Below are 11,556 nucleotides of genomic sequence, written 5' to 3' on the forward strand. Positions count from 1 at the left end.
ACACACACACACACACACACACACACACACACACACACACACACACATTCAGGTCTCCCTCCACCCCCATCCTCCCGCTTATGGAAACTGCCATTTAAGTATATTATCTTGTGTCATGTTGGAGAGTTCTTTCTCCTCTTGAGAACTCCCTGAGGGCATTTGAGCCCTTGTACCTTTCACATCTTATCTAAGAGAAATATCAATGCTTTATGGGTGCATGTTCTCTTGGGGAAGACAAGACCCACATAGATAAAGATTATGGGTGCTATACAAAATTATCTACAGATGAACACCAATGAGTGTAGACCAAATTCAAAGGAATAAATGAGAGGCAGGAGAGATCAATCAGGACTGAGCAGATCTATTCCTAATAAATTTTCCAAAGAGCACAATGGGTTCAGTGGGAAAGATTTTCCCGAGACAGAATGGATAATCTGAATGGACTTCCTAGAGGAGGTGATTTGTTATTGTCCTGAGAACTGCTCTCACCCCTTCTGATCTTATGGGTCTCCAGGCATTGAAGTGACTGGCAAGTACGAGGGGAGCAGAGACAAGTTTGCCTGGCTCCAGGTGAGCTACAAGACTCCTGAGGTGAGGGTGCGTGTGACCCAGGACAGCATCGTGGTGACTCGTGGCCATGGCGGGAAAAGCTCCTCTTATCAATGGAAATCACTCTACTTGGTGATGCCAGGGTAAGCCTGAGAGAATTAGGGGGCTGGAGAGCAGGTAGGTAAGTTTTTAACCAGGAATGGGCAGCTCTTTGAACCAGCAAAAAGGGGCAGGATTCATAGGTGTTGGACCTTGAGGCCCCCCCCTCCCAGGGACTTTGTGGACAAGAGCCAATCTCTACATTGGGGGAGTGATATCTTTGCTTGAATCTTCGCTTCTGCCCCAGAATTTGAGCTGTTCCCTTGGCTCTCTTATATTCCCTCTAAGGGCTTGGTTTCCTTACAGGCTGAAGATGACTTTGGAAAATGGTGTCTTGCTGCTTAGTGGCCCAGACAAAGTCACCATTGGCCTAGTATCCTTGAACCATCCTACTCCTGGACTGCGACTCTTCCTGAAGGATCCAGCTCATTTCTCCAGCCAAACCAGTGGAGTCCTTGGTATGGTCTAGACCCTGTCCCTATCAGTCTGTGACTCCTTGATCAGATATTTATCTCTTTGACCAATATTGGCCCCCTTTCTTTTTTACTCTCCTGCTTTCTGAATACTTCCTTTTTCTGATTACCTCCTTTCTGAATGTTCCTTTCTCGGGTCATCTATCTATCCCCCTGAACACTCTCCACCTTTCAGAGCATTCCCTACTTCCTTATCATCATCGACTTCTCTGATCATTTCTTCCTTTTTCATTCCTTCCTCCGTACCATTTTCCAACCCAGCTCTTTGACTACATCCCTGCTCTCTGACTATCTTCTCCTCCCTGTTTGTGCCTCTCTGATAACCTACCCACATCTTAAACATCTATCAATACTTCCCTTTCCAACTAGACACACACTCAAAAACCACCTCTTTCTGGGAGGTGAAATCTGAGTTTTTGCTTCTCTCTACACTCCCTTTCTACTTCACTCTTTTATTCACTCTGTCTTTCTCTATTCCTCTCTTCCTTTTCTCTAGCTTTCTCTTGATCTTTTTTTTCTCTTTCTCTGCCTCTCTTGACTATCTTGATGGTTCTTTCTTGGTCTCTTTTTCTCTGTGTGTATCTCTCTATCTCTTTGTGTATGTTCAATTCTCTGTCCTTCCTCTAGCATATTTCTCTAACTTTTTGCTTTCCAGGTCAGTTCTACCAGGATTTTCAGTGGGATCCTGCTGAAGAGAGCACAGTTGAAAACACACGGGAGCTGAGTGTGATGGGAAAGAAGTATACAGCCACCAGGTAAATATGGACTAACCTGTAGATCCTAGGCTGCACTAGGAGTGATAGTGCCTGGATTCTGTTCCTCAATCCCTTCTTTCCATATCCTCATAGAGAATCTCAGGTTTAGGCATCTTATGCCCAAGCACAGATCTGGCCACTCAAGGCACTGGCGAGCCCTTTGGCCAGGTGGCTTCTGAGGGTCACTCTGCCATCCCCAGAAGAGTCAAAACCCATAGATCAGTGAAGGTGAACCTTTTAAAGACGAAGTTCAGGGTCCTGCCCCCACCTCGCTCTCTAGACCAAGTGCCAGGCCCACCCCTGCCCAGAGACCATGTGCCATGTCCCCCAACCAAGTGCTGGGCAAACCCTGCCCCCCTTTACCCGACACAGGAGAGGTAGAAAGCACTCTCATTGGGTTGCTAGTTAAAGGAGTGGGTGTAATGAGGAATGCCCTCAGCAAGTGTAGAGAGGGGGAGGAGAGTGGTCCAAGCACCCTGTTCCCCTCCACTTCTGCCACCTGTGAGCTTCCCACTTTACCCACTGTGTACTCTGGTTTCCCCTCTTACAACTCCCATTGGAGTGCTGGGCAGAGGGACAGAAGATGTAAAAAAAAAATGTCATCAGGCATGGTGGAGAGGGGAAGGGAGCCACTCCACCCGAGTCCCTCTGCCTTTCTAGTAATGAACTCTGGGGTGGGAAGAGTGGCTGCATGTCCACAGAGAGTACTCTGCATGCCATCTTCGGCACCTGTGCTATAGGTTTACCATTACTACCATAGAAGTTCCAAATACCCATTAAAATAGGAAACAACAAGATCTTTGAAATCCACAGTTAATTAGAACATGTACTATAAAGAATAAATAAAGACAATTTGAATAAAAATAAGAGAGAGAACTAGGAGAAAAAAGGTACGGATATTTTAAAAATATCTGAATATGTAATCTGAAAACCATAGCTAACTTATGGAAAAAAGAAATAGTTGATGAAACACCAGAGATATTAGACAATTAACAAAACCCTTGATAATTGGTTAAGAATTTTCTAACAAACTGTTTGTGTATTTTGCAGAAAGTCCATGATGGATTTCCAACAAGGTACATCTACTGCCCCACAGTCAGAGTTATTGTGCTGGTACCTAGAGCAATCCTTATAAGGTGAAAGAGAATCAGGGCAAGCTGCACCCTTCTGGTCTCCTTTCTGGACTAATCAGGGCCAGGAACTGCTCCTGCCCTTTGCTAATTGCCCATCTGGACCAGGTGGGAAGATGCTATAAAGCAACATCTTTTCAGCACTTCTGTGTGTACTGCCTCTAATTTCCTTGGGACAGTGGTGGGATGTGTCTTTGGTGATTGAATCCTGTCATGAAGTGTGGAGTCAGTCATGGAGCAAAAGGGACATCTGCCTCAGGGACTTATTCTGGGCCAGTTTGGGGTGATAATCCAAATTTCGCACATGTTCTGAATATTCAAATAAATTGAATGCAAAGAGATCTTTCAAACGAGGTCTCCTGAAAAATTTATGAATCACTTACTATGTCCCACTCATTGTGCTAGGTTCTGGGGATTCAAGTACAAAAAATGAAATCATTTCTCTCTGCAGAAGAGAGAATTTTTTTTTTAAAAAGAGAGAATTAAAAAAAAAAAGAAATGGTTAATTAATTTCCAGAATTCACTAGAGAATAAATGTAACCCTTCCTCTGGAGCTGTCCTTAGCACTGCCATTCATACTTTTGGTTTGGATCTCTTAGAGGAGTAATTGTCTCCTCAGGCTCAAAAGGTCCTCAGTGAGTCCTTACCTTTAAAACTCCCACTGATGCTCATACCTTTAATTTCTGGTTAGTAAGGGGAAATTGCCTCAAAGTGGAGGCATTCACTAGGAGGATATAGTAAGAACAGTATTACAAAGCATTCCCATCAGAAACCTGAGGTATACTGTGAGATCCATATTGCTGAGAGGGGTTCAAGCTGCAGAGATGGGTGCAAGGTGCAACACAGAATTCCATAGTGCCCACCAGAACTCTGAGAGAGGGGGCAGTTAGAGACAGTTGGAGTCCTGGTATAAAAAGGCAGGGTACCTGGCTTTCAGTGTCTTCTTGGGTCTTTGGTCTTGGGTCTGGGGTCTAAGGTCTTAGGTCTTGGGTCCTGATCCTGATCTGGGTGCTGTCTCTACAAACTGTGTGACTCTGAGCTGAGCCATTCAGTCTCTGACTGCCAAACCTGTTTTACTTTGGTTAGACCTTTCAACAATATCACTGTTTATCTTAATTTAGCTATCTAGGTTTAGAAGAAGAATATTTACAGGGTTAGAGAGAAGATCAGCCATACAAGATACATTTCCCCCTTTGGGGGGGAAGGGCTGTTTTAGACATAACTGTTTAGGTAGTTTCCTCCTCACCTATCAACCCTAAGCCTTATTCTTTCTTTCCATTTCCTGATATCATTAAATCCTTATTAGCTAGGAACAGTGTCTGGATATTGATAATTTGGGAAATATGCTCACATCCTCCATAAGCCAAATTCCTCTTACTGGTGGCCCTGAAGTTAATCAATCCTAACCCCTGAGCCAGTGAGCTTTAAGACATCAAGCTTCACCTATTGTATCCTGTGGGGAATAATTCAGAGAAAGATATCATCATAAGAAGTTTAGCCTTTCCCCACTTACCATTTTGGCCCAGGAGTTATCAAGCCAGGTTATCCACCATTACCAAATTGTTAACTGACTTTCCAACTGCTTAGTGGTTGGGGGGAGGTGAAGGAGAACTTCCACAAGCTCTTGCCCCTCCCTTCCTGCCAGCCTGCTTGTGTGCTTGTGTCTCTCCAAAGATCTTGGGATTAGGGACACTACATTGCTACTGACCACCGTCATCTTACAGTTTCCCTGATCCTACCATACTTACAAATACACCCATTATCAATGGGAATGTTAGGCACAAACTGAAAATAAACTGAAACAACCATAAGGCAGCTAGATGGCACAGTGGATAGAGTGTCAGGCCTGGAATCAGGAAGACTTCAGCCTTATGAGTTCAAATTTGGCATTGGACACTTACTAGCTGTGTGACCTTGAATGAGTCGCTTCACCCTGTTTGCCTCAATTTCCTCATCTGTAAAATGAGCTGGAAAAGGAAATAGCCAACACTCTAATATCTTTGCCAAGAAGACCTCAAATGAGGCCATAAAGAGTCAAATGTGACTGAAGTGACTGAAAAACAATGAGACAACCATGTATGGAACACATGTGACAAAACAATTCAACTCTAGCACTGCAAGGCTCTGATATCCCATCACCTCCCATGTTTCCTTTTCCCCTCTTCACTCTGCCTACTCCTTTCACCCCCAACCAAGTCATACCCACACACTCCATATCTTCTTTGGTTATAGCAGGTCTCTGTTGGGCAGGACACTCAGGCAAGCTCCCTGGACCTTCTCCTTTTCATTCAACTACTAACAACCAGGACAAATTTTCTTCTCCCTTGCCTTCCTTGGAGTTACTTCCTGCCACAACTGTCTGGGTGTATCTCTAGAGAAAGCATTCTTAACTTGTGATCTGTGAACTTCTTTTTAGAAATAGTTCAGTAACTATATTTCAATATAACTGGCTTCCTTGGTAATACTTTGTAACTAAAATATTATTTTTGAGGAGGGGTCTGTTAGCTACCAAAGAAATTTATCATACACACAAATAAAACAGCTAACAAAAATGATCAATTCCTGTCTTAGAGAGTAAGTCACCAAGTGTGTGGCCTGTCTTTTACCAGCCAGTAGCTAGTGGTTCTCTAATTCTATCAAAGAGAATTTTATATGTCTTAAAGGCATAAAAAGACTTTACCACTCTAATGAACAATATTTTCTGTGATTTCATTAACTGGGAGGGAGGAGGGAGATTAATTTGTCAGGCATTTTTCATCCCACCCTTCAATGAACAAAATTCTTGTGATTCCTTAAGGATTTTCTGATGAGCTTGGTATGTGTGTAGAACCATACAATGCTGGAATCTTAGGATGAGACAACTTTAGGATCCTGGAACTAGATGGACTCAAGAGGAACTCTAATCCAAATTCCTCTTGAGCAAAAATCTCCTTTATAATAACCCTGATAAATAGTTATCTATGTGAAGGTTAAATTTAGTAGTTGGACTTAAATGATATGAAATAACATGGTCACTGAAGTAATTATATCTCAAGTCAGAAGTTTATTTACAAAATAATGGGGAAACAATAAAGTAGAGAAATGTGAGAGAGGTTAGAGAAAATACCTATACTAATCCTCAGCCAGGAGGGCTGGTAGTGAGTAACTACGAGGCCTCCTCCAAGATGGAAGCTAGTCTCTTAGGAAACTAGGAAAGGAGTCAGCCCTTTTCACTCACCCTATGAAGTAGTCCAGGAGTCAGAATCTAAGTTGAAGTCACAATTCATGATGAAGTCTCTAGTGAAGTTCCCTTGAAGACTATCTCCAGGAGACACTCTTGACAAGATTCAACTTCATGAGACTGTCTCAGCCCAAGGATTTCATGGCTTTTATGGTGGTCTCCTGTTCCTGCTCCTCTTCACAGGGGCCAATCACAGTTTCCAAATTGTCCAGCCCTGCCCAGGGGCAGTGTCTGTGGGATTGACTTGTCACCTCTAAAGGTGATAACTCTTCTCCTAGGATTCACACGTTTAATCTAAGTTGTCACCCAGTTTGGATTCCCATATTTCTGAGGTATCACAGTGTGTTGCAGACTTCCACCTACTTAAGGTTAAGTAGGGGTGTCTCCCTTTTGGAGGTATAAACTCCTGAAGTAAGAGTTTCCCTTACTTTAAGGTTAAGTATATTCAAAAGTAGACAAAGGAGAGTTAATCCTGTCCTCATAATCTAGTGAGGTATCTAAATTATAGTTAACCAAAGTTTTAACTCCAACTAGGCAAAGAGAATGATTTCCTTTTTATAAGTGTAAACTCAGAATAGACAAAGAGAACCAAGAATTTCCTTTCACATCTAGCATTTGCATGAAGTTGTTGTCACTGAATCATTTTAGAACTCTTGTAATCCCATTTGGAATTTTCTTGGAAAAGATGCTGGAATAATTTGCAATTTCTTTCTCCTGCTCATTTTACAGAGGAGGAAACTAAGGCAAACAGGGTTAAATGACTTGCCCTGAGTCACACACTTAGTGTCTGAGGCTAGATTTGAACTCATGTCCTCCTAACTTCAAACCTGGTGCTTTATGCATGATGCCACCTAGATGCTGTAATATAGGATTTTAATATTGCCATCCTATATTACAATGCCCATTTGTATGGAGACCCAAAGTATTAGGGAACTTCATACTTCCACCCCCAAAATTCTACTTTTGGACAGTATTAAGAAACTTTATGATTTAGATTTTTTTGACTAGTTTTTTAATCATCTTATTATTAGAGAAGCTTTTTCTTCCATTGAACTTAAAACTATCTTGCTGTACCTTCCCTAAATGACTGATTTCTGCTCTTTTGGAACAATTTCTGTTTTCCATGACAACCTGCAAACACTAGAAGACAATGATCATGACTCCAAGACTTCTTTTCTCCACATTAATTCCTTTCTCCCTAGCTCCTTTAATGATTTCCATCTGCTCACCATCCTACATACCCTCTCCTGGGCTGCCTCTATCTTTTGATGCCCCAAACAAAATACTAATCACTCATGTTAACATAGAACTTTCTGATTTACAAAGTCTTTCCTCCATAATGACCCCTTCAAGGAGATTTCATCCCTCCATCTTTTTTAGCATAAGAGAAATGGCAATCCACTCCATTTCTTTGCCAAGAACACCTCAAATGGGGCCATGAAGAGTCAAATGTGACTGAAATGCCTTAACAACAACGAAACAACCATGTATGAAACATGTGACAAAATAATTCACCTCTAGTACTTCAAGGATCTGATACCCCATCACCTCCCATGTTTCCTTCCTCTCCTTATCTGATGTTGCCATAGATCAGTGATTCCCAAACTTTTTTGGCCTACCGCCCCCTTTCCAGAAAAAAATATTACTTAGCGCCTCCTGTCACATACTATCACCGCCCCCTTACAGTTATTCACCACCCCCAAATGCTCCTGTGGCCATCACCACCATCCTGGATTGCTGCAGCACCCACCAGGGGGCGGTGGCGCCCACTTTGGGAATCACTGCCATAGATGATCCAGAAAGGATTCATGAGGAGTTGAACTGTAAAGGATGCATTTCTGTTCTTTTGTGAGATACAAATACTTGTCTGATTAGAACTTTAAATAGCTAAGCCTGGGATGAATATCAACAGTTTGAAAAACTCCTTTTTTCCATGCCAACTAGTTGCCCCATTAAATGTCTTTTCAATAGGGAAAGAGAAACAAGCATTTATTAACCATTAAATGCACCAAGGGGCCAGGTGGTACAGAGAGTAGTGTGTTGGACCTAGAGTCAGAAGGAATTGAGGTCAAATTTGAACTAGTTGTGTGACCCTGGACAAGTTACTTAACCTTTTTTGTCTTAGATTCCTCATCTATCAAATAAGTTGGAGAAGGAAGTAGCAAACCATTCCCATATTTTTGCCAAGAAAACCTCAAATTGGATCACAAAGAGTAGGACAAGATTTAGGGACTAAACAATAACAACAAATATGTACCAGGGACAGTGCTAAGCGCTTTTAAAAATATTACCTCATTTCATCCTCACAACAACCATGTGAAGAAGATGCTATTATTGTATCCATTTTATAGTAGAGGGAACTGAGACAGAGAGAGATAAAGTAATTTGTTCAGGGACACATAGCTAATAAGAGTCTGAAGCTAGATTCAAACTCAGACCTTCTGGACTTCATGCCCAGTGCTTTATCCATGGCACCACCTACCTGCCTCCTAATAGGAGAAGTTGTAAACTTGGAACTTTCTGTGAGGGAGACCTGTGAAGGGGAGAGGAAGGAATTTCTTTCGTTATCCCTCCTATCCTCCTCTGTAGCTCTGATGGGGAGTTCCTACATCAGGAGGAGGCACTGCATCTAGGAAGGAGTAGAAACACATACTCTAAACAGACAATGATGCAGGGCATGAAAACTCAAACAAATGCAAAAAGGTAGCAAAATCAAACGCATCATTTTCTGACCACAATGCAGTAAATTTTTAATCAATGAAGGGTATTTTATGTATGGACTCAAATATAAATTGAAACTAAATAATATAATCCCAAATAATATGTGGGTCAAAGAACAAATCATAAAATCAAAGAAAATGACAACATTAAAACAACATATCAAAATTTTAAGGATGCCACCAAAAGTCATTTGGGAAAATTTAACTTCAAAACACTAGTAAGATTTAGATTAATAGACTAAAGATTTATTGAAGATAGGTTTATCAAGTCAGACTCTTGGCTCAGTGACCATTTTAATTCCAGAAAAATGCTTCCCCTCATCCAATCCCTGCTGCATTAAACAGAGGTTATTAAAAATGTATGTATAATTATTTAGTCATGTCAGTAGATATAAATAAGAAACAAATACATTAAGGCAAAACCAGTCTAGACTGGGAGCCCTTGGATCCTTTCTAGCTGAGGCGGCCAAAAGCTTTCTTTCTCTATATACAAATCAATCAATGAATATATATATTAAACACCTACCTACTATGTGCCAAACAGTGAGTTAGATGCTAGAGATAGAGATACAAAGAAAGAGACAAACCCTACTTTTGATGACAATAATTACATATTAAGATATTTAGTTATACATAAAGATATATGACTTTATATAAAGTTAACAAATATGTATTCACCCAGGAATTAAATTCAGTGTATTATGGTTAGGAGGGCACAGCAGTTGGGGAATTAGGAAAGATTTTATGTAGAAAATGGTGCCTGAGCTTCATCTTAAAGGAAGAGAGGGACTTTCATTTGATATCATGATGGAAATACTAGGTACAGAGATAAGCCAAAAGAAATTGAGGGAATGGGGAAAAAAGGAAACCAATTTACAAATGATGATGATTTATTTAGAGAACCTTAGAGAATCAACTAAATTTTATAGAAACAATATCTTCACTTGCTTTAGAACCAGCAATATGTCTATTTCCCAAAGAGATCAGGGAAAGAGGAAAAGAACCCACATGTTCCAAAATAGAGCAGCTCTCTTTGAGGTGGCAAAGAATTGGAAATTTAGGGGATGTCCATCAATTTGGGGGCTGGCTAGAATATTGTGGTATATGATTGTAATGAACAACAAACAGGCTGATTTTAACAAAACTTGTAAAGAACCTCACAAGATAATGAATGAACTGAATAGAACCAAGAAAACATCATACACAGTTACAGAATTAATTCTTGAAGAACAAATTGTGAATGTTACGTTCAGAGAGTGAACTGAAACATGGAAACATGAAAGACATAATTTGTAAGAGCCTGTCTTTCTCCCAGATGATGCCTTTTGTGATGTGGGGTAGGAGGCTGGGACACTTGTAGATAAATTCTATTAGTAATTTTTAAATGTAAAAAAAAGAAGAAATAATACCTTTAGTAAATCAAAGAATATAAAAGAAACCCTTATAAATCATTAGTATTGCTTTAGATTATCAACCAAAATCTAGCAGGAAGATATAGAAATTCCATTAAAAAATTATGGACAGCTTTCTCAAGGAGTTTAGCCAGAAAGGGGAATAAGAGATATAAGGTTTTAGCTAGTGGAAAGGTTTGTTTAAAATGAGACTTTTTTTAAGGATGGAGGAGAAGCTAGCATGTTTAGAGGTAGCAGAGAAGGAGCCAGAAGAGAAAGATTGAAGTTTAGTGAGCCATAGTCTTAGGAAATGCAGAACCTTAACCTTAGAGAGCTTCCACTGGGGACTAACCCTACGAGTTAGGAAGTGACTCCTGGAATTATGATTATTTTTTAACTGAACTAAAATGAAAAATGAATTGGTCTTAACACTACTCTCTTCTTAATTTCCATTAAATACATGGCTTCTTATTCCCTGTATCACTCTCTGGAGCTGAGAAAGTTGTATTGAGGGGACTCAGAAAGGGGAGGTCTCTGGGAGAAATGGTTTGATCCTATGGGATTGAGGAGAAGCTCTTCTGGATCTTCCCCTCAGAGTGTGTATGTCAGGGAGGTGTTTCTCAACAGACCAAAGGTGAGGTGGGGACTGGCAGTTTATCATAAGCTGCTGGCTGCCTTTAGCCAGTAAATACACATTACCTTGGGACCAGCTTTCTAGAACCTACAGGAATAGAGAGTGAGAGGGGACCAAGGGGAGGGCTGGGAAAGAGGGGAGTTATTGATTTATGGAGGCCTCTAAATTCTGGCCCCTCCCTATCCTTGTGTAGTCAAAATGGAGCCTGCAGCTCATGTCCAGCTATTCTCCATTCTTCTTCTTCTTCTGGCCTCCCTCAGGCCCATCACTGCTCAAGAGGTACCTATATGTGCTCATGGACACGTATGACTATATGTTTGTGAGAGTGTGCATGTACAAATGTGTGAGGGTGTGCATTTGAGTACAAATACAAATATATTTGTGTATTTGTAAATAAATATTTATTATAGAGGGTACAAGTGTGTTTTAGGGGACTTGAGGGAGAATGTCCTGGACCTGGCAATAGATATCCGATAACTAGTGTTATCTTGTTCTAGGAGGACATGGGTAGTGGTAAATATTACAGGATGTTTACCCAGTAGTTTCTCTGTACTTGTTTGCCTCTGAAGAAAGAGTCAGAGCAAA

The 11,556-nt window shown here is 40.8% G+C and overlaps 1 protein-coding gene across 1 annotated transcript; it reads left to right on the forward strand.

Moving 5' to 3' along the window:
- The first annotated feature begins 509 nt into the window (after positions 1–509).
- LOC123254072 (inter-alpha-trypsin inhibitor heavy chain H4-like) lies at positions 510–3,149 on the forward strand. Its single transcript, XM_044683145.1, has 4 exons — positions 510–692; positions 955–1,106; positions 1,777–1,876; positions 2,927–3,149. The coding sequence occupies exons 1-4, from the start codon at positions 685–687 to the stop codon at positions 3,009–3,011; spliced, it is 345 nt and encodes a 114-aa protein (XP_044539080.1). The 5' UTR covers positions 510–684; the 3' UTR covers positions 3,012–3,149.
- The last annotated feature ends 8,407 nt before the right edge of the window (positions 3,150–11,556 follow it).

Source organism: Gracilinanus agilis, unplaced genomic scaffold (genome assembly GCF_016433145.1).
Source record: "Gracilinanus agilis isolate LMUSP501 unplaced genomic scaffold, AgileGrace unplaced_scaffold139, whole genome shotgun sequence".
Taxonomy (NCBI): Eukaryota; Metazoa; Chordata; class Mammalia; order Didelphimorphia; family Didelphidae; genus Gracilinanus; species Gracilinanus agilis.